Source organism: Prorops nasuta, unplaced genomic scaffold (genome assembly GCF_024137725.1).
Source record: "Prorops nasuta isolate Cenicafe-Biocafe unplaced genomic scaffold, Cenicafe_Pnas_1.2 PNAS00003, whole genome shotgun sequence".
Taxonomy (NCBI): domain Eukaryota; kingdom Metazoa; phylum Arthropoda; class Insecta; order Hymenoptera; family Bethylidae; genus Prorops; species Prorops nasuta.
In genome coordinates, this window is record NW_027116800.1 from 9,138,160 (window position 1) to 9,156,940 (window position 18,781).

General features: G+C 41.1%; 2 protein-coding genes and 1 long non-coding RNA gene across 4 annotated transcripts; 1 reads left to right on the forward strand and 2 right to left on the reverse strand.

The window, feature by feature from the left end:
* Positions 1–309: 309 nt before the first annotated feature.
* On the reverse strand, positions 310–1,584 carry LOC136772157 (NPC intracellular cholesterol transporter 2 homolog a-like). The gene is made up of 4 exons (XM_066724924.1): positions 1,356–1,584; positions 827–940; positions 589–764; positions 310–524 (listed from the first exon to the last, which is right to left on the reverse strand). Exons 1-4 carry the CDS (start codon positions 1,432–1,434, stop codon positions 441–443), a joined length of 453 nt encoding a protein of 150 aa, XP_066581021.1. The 5' UTR covers positions 1,435–1,584; the 3' UTR covers positions 310–440.
* A 1,056-nt stretch (positions 1,585–2,640) lies between these two features.
* On the forward strand, positions 2,641–3,134 carry LOC136772158 (uncharacterized). Its single transcript, XR_010822417.1, has 3 exons — positions 2,641–2,679; positions 2,759–2,861; positions 2,937–3,134. It is a non-coding gene; the product is annotated as an uncharacterized lncRNA (long non-coding RNA).
* A 64-nt stretch (positions 3,135–3,198) lies between these two features.
* Positions 3,199–18,579, reverse strand: Atf3 (Activating transcription factor 3). 2 transcript variants are annotated; one of them, XM_066724919.1, is made up of 4 exons: positions 18,319–18,579; positions 6,954–7,215; positions 6,668–6,777; positions 3,199–6,157 (listed from the first exon to the last, which is right to left on the reverse strand). In XM_066724919.1, the coding sequence occupies exons 2-4, from the start codon at positions 7,189–7,191 to the stop codon at positions 5,720–5,722; spliced, it is 786 nt and encodes a 261-aa protein (XP_066581016.1). In that variant the 5' UTR covers positions 7,192–7,215; positions 18,319–18,579; the 3' UTR covers positions 3,199–5,719. The 2 variants fall into 2 exon arrangements, with proteins under 2 accessions (XP_066581016.1, XP_066581015.1); XM_066724918.1 differs by having other exon boundaries at positions 6,641–6,777.
* Between the last annotated feature and the right edge of the window lie 202 nt (positions 18,580–18,781).

Sequence of the window (18,781 nt, forward strand, 5' to 3'; positions counted from 1 at the left end):
AATAGTCAACTATACACATAACATCATATTTTAAATTGTTTGCTCTATTGGACAAATATCAATATTGTTTAATCAGCTATTTTAGTATTGAATTTACAAAAATTGGTTAAAATTATATGTCCTGAAGTCCATCTACATAGTACCATAAAAAAAGCTATTGTATTGAAAAATGTAGATTTACATTAGTTATAAAAAAATCAACTCATGTGCGATATTCTCTTGTATTATTAAGTTAACTTTAGGAAAATTCATCTAAAGAGTCCTTATATTTAAATAACTCTATTATTCAGATGAAATTTTTAAGGTACTTGTATTATTGTTAATTTTAAAGAAAATGACTGGTTTTTCCAATTATCTATTGTTTTTATTGTTTTTGCAATATTAATAGAAATTTTTTATAAAGAAAGCATTGTCTTGCAGCATTTTGTACAATTATTACATTATTTAATTTTGGAAGGAATCAAAACACAGACAATATCTTCTCCATCCTCGTTTTGAAGCTCCCACTTTACAGTAACCGGAAGCTGCAATAATTAAATGACATTGAGATTGTTAATGTAATTTGTAAAGGCTAAATAAAAAAATTACCGGAGGGTATGCCTTGTCGACATATAACGAATATTGATAATTGTATTGGCCGCCCTGCTGTAAAGGACAAGTAAGGCCGGCATCAACACAAGCATCGGGATGCTTTAACGGAAATGGCACATTTACATCCATCAATATACCGTGACAAATTGATGTAACTTTTTGTATAGATTTTTCTAAAAAAAAAGAAAAATGTTCAATACAAATAAACTGGACGCAAATTAATTGTGCCACTCACCTGTTGTAAATTGAATATAAATAGTCGCAGTTGTTTCTCGTACTAATTCGCACGCCGTTTTAGTCACATCACAACTAGAAACGGTCACATTATCAAATTTACCGACTTTCGAACCTGAAAAGTATTTATAGTTTATAGATTATAATGAAATGTCTATTAAGGCCGATTATTGTTATTCCATTGAATGAGAAAAAACAAAAAGTCGCAGAAAACCAATGTAAAGCGTTAATATCAGCGATTGCTGTGCAAAGAAGTTGTTTCTTTTGTTTTATCTTTTATAATGACATCAAAGTATTATGTGGCTAACAATTAACAAGATGAAACAAAAAGAAAGATTTTTGTTGAAAGGGTTATATCTCAGCTGTGTAATAATTTTGTTTAAATAAATATATATATCTACAGACGTATATACGCGAGCTTTAAAATTTTCATTAAAATGAGTGATTTTTGTTCAATATTATATAAATCAAGAAAAGAAAAACAAGTCAAGTCTGGTGGCTCGTTAAGACAAAAGGAAAGGAAATCTTACCACAATCGGTGAACTCTAGACTGCTAGAAAAACTTATGCAGAAACTGCACAAGATAATCGTAAAAATCGTCCGATACATGTTGCTCCCTTGACGTCTCTTCACAGATTAAACGGTCGGCACAAAATTGTACAATGACACAAACATTACCGGGCTAGCTCATATCATTGGTCCTTGTTTTATCGACAGTGATAGCCTGATAGCAATAAGTATATGAGTGTAGCACATAATACGACGTTAGCTCCCACTTCCTGAGAAGCACGCTCTTTGTACTGACACCCGCCAATCAAAAAAAAGAATTAGGGGTTACAAAGTTTCAAAAGTAAAGGAGCAATATTTACAGAGTGATTCAATTGTTTAATCAAGTAAATATTGTCTTTTACGCACGCAAGGAAATTCCTGTATAATACGTATACTTCATAGGTGCTTTATAATTGTAAGAAATATGAAAATCTTATGAATATTGCACTGAGCGATAAGTTCGACAAAAAGCAACATAACCTGAATATATTATTCATACTTTGGCAAAATATCACCTTATTTTAATATTAAATTACATACGTACGTGTCATCTTGCAATTATTTCTAACAAATCGTTTATGAATTATTCTATAATTCTTATAAAAATATTTAAGATAGATTTAAGTACTCTAAATTTTATTTACTAATATGTTATGAAAGGTTTCAAATAGCTTTAGATATAAATATAATCGGTATAATTAACGGTGGTATTTAAATCGACGCCATTGTTCGCTTGGATTCGCGCGGTTTCTTCTAATTCGACTAATTCCCTTGCCAACTGCTGCAACGTCAGTATTCAGGAAATGACGTAGTGTAGAGTTGTGTCCACGTAGCTCGCAAAACTTCTTGGAACTTCTGTCGGTTCACGTCAAAACAGTAAGAGATTCCGTAAAGAATACTTGGAGCTCCGTTTTAGGTAAGTCTTTAAATTTGAGTAAATCCCTTTTTTAATATAATAAAGCTCTTTTTGACAATCTAAGTTTATTTTTGAACAGAATATATTTTAATAAATATCCGAATGGAGTTTTATTTTGTTTGATCGCAGTTCAAACGAAAACTAACCTAAGTATTTTTTAGAAACGCCAATTAACTCTTAAAATATGCTAAAAGAACTTATAGTTTTTGATGGGGGATTAACTATAATAATATGATTTTAATTTAATACATTAGTGATTGATTACATTTATTTAACTTACAGTTCGTTAATCACGATGGATCAAGTTAAAAAGTTCACTGAACCAGGACGTCAATTCGCCAAAGATAGTATCCGCCTTGTTAAAAGATGTACAAAACCAGATAGGAAAGGTATATATTGAACAATTTAGTAATAAATATATAACAGTAGACATAAATTCCAAATCATTTTTTGTTCCGTTTTTTCTAGAATTTCAAAAAATTGCTATTGCAACAGCTATAGGATTTTGCATAATGGGTTTCATAGGATTTTTCGTTAAATTGATACACATCCCAATCAACAATATCATTGTGTAAGTAGTATCAAATTATATTTTGCTGCTGATGCTCATATAATATATCGCTATTTGATTTTTATTTTTTTACAGAGGCACATAATCCTATGTTGTTAAGTTACTGTTAAGGCTAACTTCTCCTATGTCAGCCTTCCTAAACGTCTATTTAATTTATAATATAATATTATATATTACATTTGTTTTGAAACAACTGTAATTATGATAAGTAAGAGAAAGTATCTTAAATAATTAAGACTTTTATAGTAAAATAAATTTCTATATAATAATTAATATTAAGTGACTCAGTCTATAATTATCCTTTAAAAAGTGAATGGAAAGTAAGTAAGGAGCAAAAACCATTTAGCAATGGCATTTAAGGCACTTTTATTGATGACATAGAAATTTGTCTTAAATAACAATAACTTTTTATCATTGATAATTTTATAGTTCAGTTATGACATAGTAGTTAAAGTAGTACCTTTAACGTATGAAAGTTGACTGCATGGAAACCCATTGCCAGGTACTGAGTAACACAATAATGTAACAGTTAAGCTTCAACGATACAATTGTAAATGACTTTTTAATATAATATATATAAAAAGACAAAATATTATTTCATAAAACTTATTGTTAAATTTTTAAATAATGCTTTTAAGCCACATCTAATTTCGTTATATACTGGCAGTATCCATAAACACAAATATACTTTTTGCAATAGTCAATATACGTTTCACAAAGTTCTCATATATATAATAAAGCTTATCAAGTATATATGGCAAACATTAAAGCTACAAAGCACATTTAACAGAATTGTATGAATTAGGCACTGAAAAAATTGGATTATTTAAAAAATGTCAGCCTTTTTAATCGCGTGCGAGCTATTTCTTTATATCCCCAGATTATGAAGTTAATTAAGTTGGTAGCGGTAAAAGCCTTTGAAATAAATAAGCATCATAATAGGTGTATTCTCTATAAGTGATTTCAATAGAAATAAAACCATCTTTTAGAGGTAATAAATCTATGATAGATGTTCGCAACAATGCTTTTAGAAAAAGTAATTTCTTGATAATTACAAAAATAATAATTTATTTCGTTTTTTTAAAACTTGATAATAATTCTTTAACAATTTGATATAGAAAAACTTTCAATATTAATATATAGTTATACCCGTATCAACTATATATATATAGTATATATAATTATATTATATTTAGTTGGTAGATGCTTAATATCGTAAATGGGTATACTCCACAGGTAAAGAGGAAGACTGAGGCCAAGTTTCAATTTTCCAGAAACGTAGAAAAACCTTCCAATTTGACACGATTCATGTTAATAGCATGATTAAAACATTCCGACAACAGAAAGCAATTTGTCCACAAATTACAAAACACAGGCAACTCTTAACAATAGCATTCGAACGGTAGTTAAATTAACTTTCGTTAATCACGAGAACGCTTTGATAAATCTAAAGCACGTTTACCCTTACGGAACAAATATTAATACTTGGTAACAAATTTTTAAATCTATATATGTATAGTGGATTTTGGAATATGACGCTCAAGTTCACATTTAGAATTTTCCAAATGTGTGAACTCGTATAATATTTCAAGCAGTCAAGAAGAAAGGTATCAAACGCACCATTGACAGATAAAAAGCTACCCACATAGCGAGGTATGTGATTAAGCTCGTGTTTCTCATTTGTAGCAAATTTAACATGTTTTCTTGTGTTATTGACCATTAAATATTCATCGACGTTTAATAAACATGTGCGTTTTGTAAGTTTTTCATATCATATACATACGTATATAGATCTATATAAAATATGCTTATGTGTATATATTAAATATCAATATTATCCGTATAACTACAAGTATCCTCTGAACGTATAGTGACGATAATTGATAATAGCGATCAATATCCACGAAAGACTTTAATACACTGGGTAAAAATCTATTCTCGCTCCAATAAGATTACTCAACCTTGATAAAGGTCTGGTAAAAGAATAAAATTAATTAATACAAAATATATGTATAGTATGTCTATCAGGAGTGCATTAAGGCGGTAAAACGGGCTCTTTTACAATTGGCCAATGCGATCTTCTAGCTAATTAAAATCAAAGTTCTCTTAATATCCACTCAATAGTGAGTTATGATGTAAAATCTTTTCGTATATCCATAATTTTGTCTTCGCTTAAAAACCATAAATATAAAAATAAATATTCGTCGTGTATCCATCAATTTCGTCACTCAACAATGAAATCGAAGTAGACCAGATTAATTTTTAGAAATATCCCGCTCTACCTCGTAATACCAATTATATTAATAAGGCTTTAAGAATGTCACAGTACGGTTAATACAAAGGAATGTCTTTAAGTGCTCTACGACGAGCATTTTGAGTATAACTTTCATATTAAAATAATTAAATGGAAAAGGGAGAGGGGAAGGCAAGGGAGTAAACCTACAATTAGTAAACTAACAATTATAGGGAAGGAAGATAGGAGGACGAAGAAGTTAGAAGGTTTAGAGTACTTAAAACTATGGACTTAAAAACTAAAGACTTGCAGTTACGGGAAGAACAAGCGAGAAGCTTGGATAGCTGTAGTAGCAAAAGCAAATATCGACAGCTCACAAAATATGTGCAACGTCTGCAAAATCAAACAAGTCTTGAAAAATGCCCATATGTACGATCGGTGAAACGTAATCCTGCACATACGTGTGTTCCTATAAGCGCAATAGGATGAAGTACACAACATTACATTTAAAGTTTTAATCGTGAAAAGTAATAATCTCTGAGCTTGCGCGGTCATTATCCAAGCACCAAGTGTTCTTCCGTGTAAATTATGCAGCGATCACTGCTTATGGTCGGGTAAAAAGCTACTACACCGGACAACCGGCATCTGACGTCGGCACGTAAGGACTACTTTGTCTGTAGAAATCGTTTTCATAGTCCTCCACTTTCACCGGGTAATCCGACACACAGTTCTGTGGTTGATTGAGGGCTGGAGGTGGCTGGACAAAGTTTTCTTGATAACTGGGCAAAGGTAACGGCTCGGTATACTGCTGGTACGAGGTATCGGGGACTCCACCATTCTTCAAACAATTGGGCCCGTGAAGACTTAACATATCTACCAGTCTGCGCCTCTGGGTCTCCAACTCCTGTATCTGCGATTTCAAGTCATGATTCTGCGTCTCCAGAATCTCGGACTCTTGCACCAGGATCACCGTTTTCTCACGCTTTTTCAGTCGGCACTTTGTCGCCGCTATTTTGTTTCGCTCTCGTCTTCTCCTTCGCCTCTCCTCGTCCTCGGGCGTCAGCTACAAAAAATCAACACAACTATCAGTTTCGAGAAGAGGAAAAAGGAGACAGAGAGGGATTGAAGAACGATTTCAGAGCTTTCGGGACTCGCTTAGCCATTATCCACAGAGTGTATACATATATATTATTTTCTCTCGCGATTTTCATATATATATATATATATATATCAATGGCGTTGAGACGCCTCAGTTATTTCCTCTAAGAATTTTCCCATTCGAGGTAAGCGAATGCTACACGATCAAGCAAGTTGAGTGCCCGGAAGATCGCCAAGATCAGGAAAGGGGGTGTGTTCGTGCCTGTAGGAGTGAGAGAGAGAGAGAGAAAGAGGCTGGGGAGGAGGATGTGTGTCTGCCCTGAAGCCAAGGGACACTCGGTAACGTGAGAACCCTTGAAATCGATGAACCGCCGACTTACAGCGTATTCGCTCGACATCACGACTGCTTTATCGTTTTAACGAGAAGAGTATGTGAAGGGGTTCTTACTCCACCGCGGTTGTTGTTATTGCTTGCCTCGTCCTCCTCTTCATCGTCCGCACTCCCGTCCTCCTTTTTGCATCTTTTCTTTGATTCGTCGCTGCTGCCATTGGCCCGCCTTTTCGTCTGTAGCGTCAATTTCAAACCTAGAAAAGAAAGCAGGCCATTCTATCAACGAGTAGCAACATTCCCGATCTCAAGCGGGGCATAAACTTGTCATTTGGAAACGGGAAAAAGGCGGATATCATTAAATAGAAACAAAGAGAGCCATTGAAAATTGTCAAGGGAGCAATAATACTCGAGGAAAAAAGAAATAACATACCTTCTTTAATGAGTTGACTGCACGTATGCTGAACACTCGGTGGGCTTGGCTCCCCACTGCTGGTAGAGTCGGTACGTTCCCTGCTTCTCTCATTGGTGTAGCCCTCGAAGGGATTGGTCATTGCGATCAGAGAGTTTACGATTTCCGGTGTCCTTGGAGTGACCTCGGCCGCGGCGACACCGAGGAGACCCGCGGCAGCCGTTTGGCTAGGATTCACGTTCACGTTCAGGTTGTACATGCTTGCTGCCTTTTACCATTTAACCTAGAACCGTGGGAGAGCACACAAACTCAATTAAACGATCCTTCGAAATTGGTGGCTGGCTTATTTTTCTAGCGCATACATTTCGGTAATTAAAAATACGCTAATATTACGAGCGTGTGTGCGTGTGCCTTTAAACTCGGAAATTCTTGCTATGCGTGCTCGTTGATGAACTCTCTTGATTGCGGTTTCATGCAAGATAATTCATTCTAAAGAGATTAAACGCTGCTGGCACTGGCGGTTCATTTCGAGCCAACTAACGCACTATTAGATGTTACGTATACTTATTAGCGCATCAAACTCGTTAAACTATTCCTCATTAATTTTCATTAGCCAAAACGCGTAAAGGTCCCTCCTTCTCAAAACACGACACTTTTTTCTCTATATGCGAGATTTAGTTTATATACAGGCCATATACATTAATGTTGCATAAGTGGGTCTTGAAGAAAGAAAAGAAATAGGTCACCAAAGATTGATTATCCCATTGGATATAAATTTGAATAGCACTGGTATGTGTTCGAGTAATACATTATCTTTCTGCATTCCTCTTTTCCACGAAGAGCAAGAAAAAAAAAATTGAAATGGCCTTGGGATTGTGTTATCAGGCGCGTATCGAGGTCCGGACAAAGTCGAATTGACGATCTATCGTATAGAATACGGTGGGCGATAAAGGAACCGGAAATCACAGATTTTTATCGATGCTGCCGGGTGTGTCGAAACCTCGTCTAGCAGCTATTAATTACGCGCTTTGAACCTGCTACAACGGACGTTTTAACTTTTGAGCGCACTGACTGCCATGCATCGATGGCCAACGCGGAATCGAATACGCGACGACGTCTGCCTCGAGAATATAGGATATTCCATTAAGCAATTTAAAGAACGGCCATATACTTGTTACGTATGTGGCAGAAAGGATCGGAAAGAAAATTAAAAGTTGTACTACGCATTTGGAACTTGAAACGTGGTTATACGAACTTGTATATACATGGTCTCGTGTGCGGTAATAATTTACTGGAATATCGATGAATTGCGTAAGACAATTTGGCAGCCAAAGATAAGCTTATAACGTAAAAATAACAAACGTTTGGTATAAAAGCACATACTATACTATCCGATCGCACGACGCGCTAAGTAAAAGCCGGTGAGAGAAACGGCGGTTGGTCGTACTGGTAGGCGAGAGAACTAAAACGTTGTCAGTCGTGGCTGTCAAAAAAGAGAATTTTGACAGACGAGAAAGAGAAAGGAAGAAGAGAAGGAGCGTTCTACGTTGGCGTTGTCGTTTAAAAAGTCGATAAATTTGCTTATATGCTAGTTGGTCCGCGTGTGTCGTTCGGCACCGATGGCACCTCTCAGCGATTCGGCTCTGTTTGCTTTTCACTGTTCTCTCTCACTCTCTCTGCTTCCACCAAGCCCCACTTCCCTCCCATCCCGGGACCCTCCTTTTTTATACATACACTACAGAGCGCCACTATTTCGCTTACTCTTTCATATATCTTCTCTCGCTTTCTCATCCACAACCCCCTCTCCATCTCTCTCTCTCTCTCTCTCTCGCGTTTCACTTTGTCCCGTATGTCCTCGCTCTCGCTCTTTCTCCTTCCTCTATCCTTCTCTTACTACGGGAACGCGCGCTTAGGCTTTCCTCCTCCATCAGTTCCATCGCCGAAATCTCCTCTGCCTACCCCTAGCTTGCCGAACGCGCTGTTGCCCAACCAACGGTCAGAGATACACACACAGTCTCTTAATGTACGGAACTCGGTGTGTGAGTGCGTTTCGTAAGAATTTTATCGTTCCGTATTCGGAGACTAATTCCGTTGCAACTCCACCTCCAACTCCTCCCCTCTCCTTCGACTCCTTTCCTTTTTTCAAGTGTCCTCGCGCCTCGAGTCTTCCAAAACTCCTCTTGCCTGTATATTTGGTGCGTAGGTTCGCTCGCTTCTACCCAGATAGCGCGACGCAACAATGAACATCTCCCCACGGTGGAATAACCTTACCCACTGACCTATATGCTACGCCACATCTCTTTTCTCACCCATCGCTTTGTGTGCCACAGTCGACTCCGTTCCCTATAAGAGTCCCCCAAACGACTCTTTCGATCATAGACTCTAGACACGCGTGAGACCGTGGCTCGAGCTCGCAAACAATTAACCCATTGATTTGCAATAATTTTGTCAGTCGTTCGTGGCTCGGCAAGTTTCGACGGACTCTCCGCTCCACACGCACTGACTAAAATAGTGTTCGTTTCCTCAATAATATATACATAAGCGAGGGACAGATATACGCGGGTAACACCTTGGCCGTGTAGCTATCCGAGGTCTCGCGAAAATTGCAACGTATTTTCCGCGCGCGCGCGCGCGCAAAAACTTGAGAATACTCCAACGGATTGTAATAATAATCCGGCGAGAAGTTTGTTTGAATGGGAACAGGTGTCCGATCGAAGCCGTCGCTGGCCGGCTACACACGCCGTTAAACTTATAAATAGGAACCGTTTGATTTTGATGTATGGTTTGGACGCTATAACGTTCTCGGGGAAGTCTCTCGTGAACGCGATCGGAAACAGGCTTCCCAATTGAAACGTTTCGATAAGAAAGAAATCTGAGCCGAGTTAATAAACATAAGGGTTACGTATAAGCAACGAGCATCAATGATTCGTACAGTCGTCAGCTTATCGAGTAGTGTTTACTGAAACTCTGCTGGGAAACTTGGCAAAAAATGCTTCCTCGGATAAATGTTTGGAGGGTATACGTGTATAAGAGACGTATAGCATAGAATATAGATTCGGCGCGGAATTCGAGGGGCTCGTTGATATAGATTTTGTCTGGGAGACTGATCGCGCGGAACGGGGGGGATTTAGGAGCGTGAGCGATTGATCCCGAGGAAGAGGCTATAGCGGCGACGCGCGTATAAGGAGGAACGAGTGCAGGCAGCAGCGTTCGCCGCGGGGAGTCTAGTTTGAGAAATTATAAATGCCGGTCGCGGTTTATTTTGCGCCAAGGTACTACACGCAGCGTCGCTATTCGTAGAATAGCCTAAGAATACACCAAACTTCCGATAGCTCGCTTCGCAAGCATACAAACTGTATACTGTTGTCGCTTATGCTTCTCTATTTCTCTCCAGTGGTTTTTCCTTCTACGTTGATTGGCACGCATCTCGCGTGTCGTTCTTATCAACCGCTCTTATCGCCAGCGAGTAAACTTTGTAGTCACGTCTCTGGCAAAGGGTATCGATACGGATTGCGGAGCCCTTACTCGAATCGCGAAAGCTGCCGCTAAGGGTAACCTCACACTGGTCTGCCGACCAACTTATATTTATAGTCTTATATAGGATCGTTTAAAAAAAATCTTCGACATCCAATACCTCGCGCGGATACCTTCTCATAATAATACGCAGATAAGTTGCCACGTCGCTTATCTCCCCCCTATTGCGCACACAGATGCATTCTATTCTCAAGGATAGGCGCGGACTCTGAAACTCTCTTGTATCTGTCACATTGATCTCATCAGCGCGCGTTAAGACAATTGCTTTAACGCGTGTAAGTGAAAGTAAAAGGAAGGGGGACTCCGACTTTTCGAGAGATAAATTTGTTCCAGGTGCGGTAATGATGCATAGTTATCTGCTTAGACGATTTCACGCACCTTATATACAAGGTGTCCGGTTAACTAATATCAAACCGATAACTTTGCGCACGGTGAATGATTTTAGTAATAACATTTTCATACAACAATCTTTCTAGCTATTATAACTGACTGGTTATATATATACGCGGTACAATTGATCACTCGCACACCTCTAAATGATGTCAATTAAAATAAAATGAACAATAAAATTTGTTCCTTTAACTCTAATAAAGAATATGCTTATAAAAACCTCGCTGTATAAATACAACCAATTTCATCTCAAATATAACAACGGTTTTATCTATCTTCAGTTATAAATACTAAACCAAAAATGTAATGTAGAATATATATAATTTTGAGAATAAAATTCACACATGATTTATTTAGTTCTTACATAATTAAAAAGAGTGCGCGCGTCACTCGAAACGGCTGAAGATAGACGCAAATATAAAAAAAAAACATTTATCTCCGCGTAACTATATATAGATGTACGTTATTAAAAAGGTGTGTCGATATTTTCTACAGAACGATTTAGAAATTCTTAACGTTACCGAAATGAAAGTTTTCTTTTGGAGTGCCGCGCTCCGGGACATTTCATCCGACGCACCCTGTATATAGTTAGGGGAGGACGTTGATTTCTAGAGCGAGAACAGGCGTGTTGGACGCGAGTAATTAATCTTGGCGCAATCTGAGCGGACAAGTATTCGCTGGTACGGAGCGTGTGTCACGATGGTCAGGCTAAACCCCGCGCGTCTAACGTGTAACGAGAGTCTTGCTAGGATCTATAGAGCTTGCGCAATAGCTGCGCGCGGCCATCTGGCCGGCGGCGCGGCGCGGCGCGGCGGCGGCGGCTAGCGGCATGGCACGGTACGCCGGCTTTTATCGGGCTTTTTCGGTACGGTCGTCGACATAGGCGTGGGCGGCCCAATTCTCGCAAGCACCACGCGCCTCCGGGACGCAACAAAAGGAAATCGACGCCGAGATTGCCCAATGCAGTTCGGATCCCATGAAAACCCCGTAAAATCCGCCCCCGGGCTCGCTACCACGCGCTTCTCTATACTTTACGACCCTGGTCCAACGCACTCGGCCACTCTGGAGGATATTTCTATTCTCGACGCAAACAGCTGGACACGATCGTGTCGAGTGCAACTGGCCGGCGAAGGAAGGCAGGAGAGAGAGGGGGAGGGAGGGAGGGAGAAAGTCGAAAGAGGCAATAAAAGAAATAGCAAGGTCGTCGTAAAAAAAATCGCGAGAAGAACGATAAAGCACGGACCTGTTTGGAAGAAGCAGCTAGTCCCGGGAGTTTGCGCGAAAAAGCGGCGAAGAAACGCTCGAAAATTATGCGTATACCAGCGATAGCTCGATCCGTCTCGCAGAAATGTTTCAAAGGCCCCTCGAAAATGTGCCTTTCTCACGATAGAGCAGTGCGCAAGCGCGAGATACTTTTTGTCCAGAATTTCCGAGGAACTCTCCCTCCCACATATGGCGAAACGCGCGGCTGGAAAAACTTGATTCTTGCCCAAATGCAAGGAAGCCGTTCCCCTTCTCGAGCAAGGATACCCGCCTGGAATTACGCAATTGCATGGCTCGTTCATCATCCTCCACGTCACACAATATCAGCAAACTTTTTCAACCACAAGCGCATTATAGTCTATGAAAGAAAGTGGGATTACGCGGTAAATCTTTCCATTCGCGAATCATGTCAATGTCGTTGAAACTAACGAACGTGACTGATAAATATTACAGAGATAAGAGAATGCGATCGAACGCACCTTCGAAATATCAATGGTATAATCTGTTATTCGTGGAGCACGAAATTATTTCCGTTTGTCCTTCGACGCTATTCCTTTCCAGGCAGTTTCGGAGGAATTTGCTTGTACGATGAGAGTGAGGGAGAGGGGGCATGAGAATTATTATGTCGGCCAGAATCGTCCGAAATATACAAGTTTAATTAGCCGGAATTACTTCGCCAGGACTCCGGGGTCACAAAGACTCTCCGCTCCACTCCACTGTAGCTGGACTTTGCTTTTTATAAACCCACAACGGTCCTCTCTCCACTCTATGTTTGGCGTTCGCAACAAAATTTATGCTTCCTGCTCGCACAATGAGTATGCCTGAGCATGCGTTCCTGTATTCGCACGTATATACACATATGTCCCGCTTTGTCTAGGATTCCTCGAGTTCTTTTATCAAGGAGATGAAAAAAATCGCTGATTGCCAAAGTCAACTCGGACGTGACTTTATCGAGAGACTTCCAAGAGTCCGGTTATCTGGGACCTACGCGAACAATTCCTAAAACGGATGGTTATTATAGCCGAGGCTGGTGCACGCAAAGAAATTTACCGCGCTCGGCTATGCGGAAAAAATAGAAGAGACTCGTGCAGATATGCTTTTGTGCAAATCTGAAATTTCAAATAGGAGGCTGTTTAATATTTAAGCGAGATAAAGTTTAGAAAGGGGGCAAACGGGAAATATTTATTGGCACGTACCATTCCGTTTATAGAATAGTCGGAAAAGGAGTCGTGACCCGGTGAAGGATGCCGCCCCCCGCTTGATGAAGATGAATGATTTTCGTGCCCGCATCTTGCCCGCTTTCTCTCCTTGGCTATACGGGTGCAATTTCACGATTGGAATTAAAGGAACCAACGGAGAGATAAAGAGACTATATTTTTTCTCGCAACAATAATGTATACACATATACAGAAACTGAAATTAAGAAAAATTGTTCTACAGCAAAAGAGTTAAGGACGATTATTCCTATAGTGGTTAAATAATTGCTGTTTATCCTGTATAGTAATAATAATGTCCGTTTGTTTTTACGACGCCGGGAGATAATAATCGTTGGCGAGATTTTCCTATGTGTCACTGAATAATCGATATTTTGTAATGGCTCCCGGTGCATTCCATTTTCCCGCGTTTTTTTCCCTCAACCGAGCGTTTCAGTGATTTCAGTACGAAAAGTGTGGAACGCGTGGCCAGATCGGCCTTATCTCGTCGATTTAAAGGAGAGACAACGATGAAGAATGTGCGTGGAGTACCGATCGACGGAGAGATAATGCAATTGCCAAGTTAGCGCTCGTTCGCCAACTGCGATCGAGCAGCGCAGGCTGCATGCACAGTCGTCATTTTCGAGTCGTGCAGAGTGCAGCCGCTCGCTTAGAAGTTGCGGCTCAGGCGGCAGCGGCAAGGACAATCTTGAATTATGCTGAATTAATGTCTCGATCAATTAAGAGATTTCCGTGAAGGATAAAAAGTAAGAAAAGTGCCGCTGGAAGATTTGCAGCGCGCGCGGCCAGCTACGTTAAATTTAACGCTCGATAATTGAGCTCCGGGAGACGTGGGCTGTTGTGTTTTCGAGAAATTATCGCGTCGCATTATCATAGGCACCGTGGCGAGGAACAATATTAATAAACTCCCACGAGGCACGGCCAGCAGCACAACTCGGAACTCAGAAGGCCATTTCGCGATCTTCCTCTCCCTCTCCCTCTCCCTCTCTCTCTCTCTCTCTCTGTCTCAACGCGCATGTATCAACGGTGGGTGACGAGTGGTGCGACGACGACAAAACAGGTGACTGCGCAGCGCGAATGAAGACGACGCGACGCGTCGAGACGAGTCCGGACATAGGACAGGAGGCAATGGGTCCGGCTCCTCCGGCGCTACCGAGCAGTGGTGCGCGGGAAAAAGGTCGATCGATGCCTGGAACGTTCGCCAACATTCGACCGAAGCTCTAATAAAACCAAACTGTCGGCCAATATACATTAGGCGAAACGAGCCGACTCCCCCCCCCCCCCTCCCCTCCCCTTATGCGATTATACCTAACCTATATAGCCCTACTCCTTCCTTCGTCCCATTCGTCCACATTGCTACATCCAAACACACACACATATATATAAGCAAATAATCATCCTCCTTCCATTCTTCGCCTCCATCACATTTCCATCGTCACCCGTTTTCTCTCCCTATAATCGCAACAACTACCATCGATCAATTCCCCCATCCGATCCCTCTGCCAATTTTTCTTTCACACCAGCGATTTGACGATTTCTCAGAAAACACCTCTCCAAATATTCCTCGGACGTATTTGACGCGTAGTAAAAATAATTTACGACGTACGAGGCAGCGAGGTGATTTTCGGTTTACGTTTTGGTGCTAGAGACGGGGATACGAGAATCTTTCGAGTCTGCAGCGAACGATACAGTTGCTGCTAAGTATACGATTGCATAATCCTTAAAGCGAATGCTTGGCGAATCGTCCGAAATCCGGTGGCCGTTCGGTTCATTCCGATTTACAGCGTCTCGAACGATTGGCGTTATACGAGAGTTCCTCGTTAAAATTTAGAGTCAAACTATCGTCTGCGCTGCAACCGTCTTGATTGACACGAAATTGCAACGCTATCGTTTCTGTCGCGCAATTAAATTACAATGTACCACGAACCTTGCTGCTTTGATCTCCGTCCAAACGCGTCTTTCATTCGGTTCTGATGTATGGCGCCATATATATATATATATATATATATATATATATATATATGTTCGACGTAGCTTTAGTTTCTCACATGCACGAACGCGATATCCTCCTGGCATTATACTCTATCATCGTTCCCCCCGAAACCACGCGCCTCGAATAAAATTGACAGATTTGAGTTACGTTGAGGGACCTCGTTTTAATAAATGGACTCTGTGTCGTGCATCGCAATTATTCGCACGGGACGACATTATTCCTGGAAAGTGTTCGGTTAGCTCAAATCTTACCACGAATTACATTGACACATTCAATTACGTTCAGGCATCTCGTTCTAATAAATAGACTCGTGTCGCGCATAATAATACGACTCTCTTGAGAAAGCTTTATTCCTGGAAATTATTCGGTTAGCCCAATTCTCACCTCGAATCGCATCGACGCCCTCGATCGTAAGTTCAGAAACCACGCGTTTCACGAATATACCACCTATATATATATATATAAACATAGCGTTATAAACGTTCCAGGGTTCAAAGTGAGACGTTGCAACGCTCCTCCCAATATTTGAATGGGTGCGTAATGCGATAGATCTTGAAAGAATTGTTAATTGCTGCATGAAAATTATTCGATCAGGCTAAATCTCATCGGGACGAGAGAGGAATTTTCAATGGTATACAACTTATATTATCTTTCTGCTTTATTACTCCAGAACTATCCTGATTGTTCCGCGAGATCGTAATAATAAGATCCGCGCGCGCGCGTGCGTGCGGTGTTCGTTGGAGAACACGAGGACGTCAGCGAGAAATCCTTAGGTATACGGTATGCGCGATTCGATGAGCTGCTTTATTATCCAGTTGGCCGCCCTTCAATTAAGATAATGCAAGACTCGAAAGATCCGCGAGTAATGAGGCTTCGAGTATATAACGAGCGACGTTTAGCCAACATCGATTATAATAAGCGTCGCGTCCGAAGCTGAGTCGCGCAAAACGCTGCATGGACGTTGAGTAAACGGTCGTGATAAATCTTCGCCTTTCTTTGCCATTTCTCTGCGATGCATTAGCATTTCAAATTCAATCAGGACATTGACGCCCTTGAACAATAATGCGTCCTCTCTCACCGTCGCTCGTCGCGTCGTCGTTCTTCGCCCGCCTCCTCTCGCTTCTCCCCTCTCGACATCTGCACTATGTAGCCGATCGGATCGAGTTATATCATCCTCGCAGAGTTTGCAAGCTGTCGAAAGAGACACCGATTTTGCCATCGGTGTACTACTCGTCAACCAGCTTCGCGATGCATCCTTCGTTTTTTGGCACCTGATAAAAGTGCTAACTCGGCAAATTTATGCATCTCCATACGCGCCTTGAGCGATCCACCGTGCAATAACGCGCTTCTCCTTCAACTTTCCAGATATATACGCGACTGGAGAAGAATCTGCTCTTTTTATTCACGTGCCTCGCGAGGAAAAGATATTTCGATTTTCTGCATGTGTATATATATCTGCGAAATGCTGCATGGGCAGGCCCGCAAAGCGGTTGTTGGTCAAAGAACGAAATGTCAGTAAGGTCATGGTCGCTAAGAGAGTCGAGAAGAGAGTCTCTTTTGGTAGAAAACTGCCCGGAGGAATATTTCTTCTCTCCCTCTCTCTCTCTCTCTCTGAAAAAGTGTAGGACAATAATAGTTTGTATTTTTCTCTTGGTCTTCCCGCGGCTACTATAGCGTATACGCGAACCTCGTAAACTTTGATTTTGCTAAATGCAGCTACAATTGATACGCTAAAGCCAGTATTACCTTGCTAAAACGAGCTCATTAACAATGTATGCCGAGTGCGAAGATAAAGTCGACATTGTGCAATGTTTATCGACATCTGCAGGAAGTTTACTTACACGAAAAGATAGGACGGAGCGTTAAAACAATTCTCTCTCTCGGATACATTTATATAATTTGATAGGTGAAATGCTGCAACCGACTGGGTAATCGCATAAGGATTACGAGACAACCATGTAATCTTTCGCGGTCCTTCTACATATACTTATCTTAAATAACTTGTTTATTTTAGTTTCATTCTGGTCAACTTGGACTTCTTTCCCACTCCGAGATACATCATGGAGATTTAGTACACACTCCTATTAGTTGCGAGGCTTCATCGTAAAGGCGATAATATAGATAGACAACTTCAAAGACAAGTAGACACGATTGCCCATTCATATTCATAAGTGCAGCTCTACGGTATATATCTTATATACTATATATACATAAAAGTTTGTCCCCATTTTTGCCAATAAAAAAGTTATTTTTAGTCAAGCGCATTTTCAAAATATACAAGTCGAGCGATGTTTGGCGGCTTTTCGAATGTAGAGAAGCGGACAAAAAGTGAGCCGAGGAATTTCAATGAATATTCCGCAAGAATTTCACGACACGGCAAGGAGGTATTATTCGAAAAGTTTTCTCACGTGCATTGCAACAATGCTTCAAAGCTCCATCGAGCACGTGTGCGCGCAAGTCCTTGAACATTCGCAAAGCGAAGAACTTTGTTCGGTGAAACGAGGCAATAACATGAAAAAACTCATCGTATCGATCTTGCGCCGCCTCGCTCTAAGAGCGCCTTCGATTTTATCGGACAAAAATTCTTCCAAGATGCATGCTATGCAAAACATTGTATTTTCGTCTCGAAGCGAGAAGAGAGGCACGGTTGACACGATTATAGCGAGACTGAGAGTTAAATTTTTATTGGAGCGACCGGTGAGGTAGAGGGGAGAAGCTAGAGAGGGGCGAGGGGAGAGGGGGAGATTTTCATTTGACAGATTGGTTACTGAGAGGGATAGATGAGGGGCAGCGGAGAGGCGACGAATATTCTAGCGTAACTTATCGTGCAGCGTAATCAAAGGAGGAAAGCCAAAATACAGGAAGGTTAGTCTTATCACGTGCGCTGGCAAGGAATGGGGTGGGGGTAATGAAAGGCGGGTAACGCGTGGTATATTAAACCGTGCAAGAGAGGCATCTTCGGGTGCTGTTAACGTTTCTTGGGGGATCCTACCTTTGCAGTGCGAAACGGCAAGAAGTTGCAGCGTTCCGATAAAAGCCCGAACGTCCCTCTTCGTCGGCTGCCGGCGCACGACTATGGTTAATTCGCGGCCGCGACCGGCCTAGATATATACGGGCTATTTTTAGCGACTCTGCCGTCACCATCGCCGACCACCATTGGTCAGCAGTGACGTGCCAGCGACTCGTGATTGGAGGATCTCGCGAGTTCTCCTCGAGCAGTCGCCTGGCGAGCCGTTCGAACCGCTCGAATCGACTCTCCGCTCCCAGCTTCAACTGTCGACTGCTAGGAGTGCAGAGTGCTAGGCTAGGTAGCTACAGTAGAAGAGCAGAGGTAGAGTTAGTACATAAACGCGTTGTTGCGTTCCACACCGTGTTGCTCGGTTTCTTGGGTTGGGTTGGGTTGGCTTGGGTGCGGAGATGGACTCGCCTCGCCTCGTCTCGCCTCGCCTCGCCTC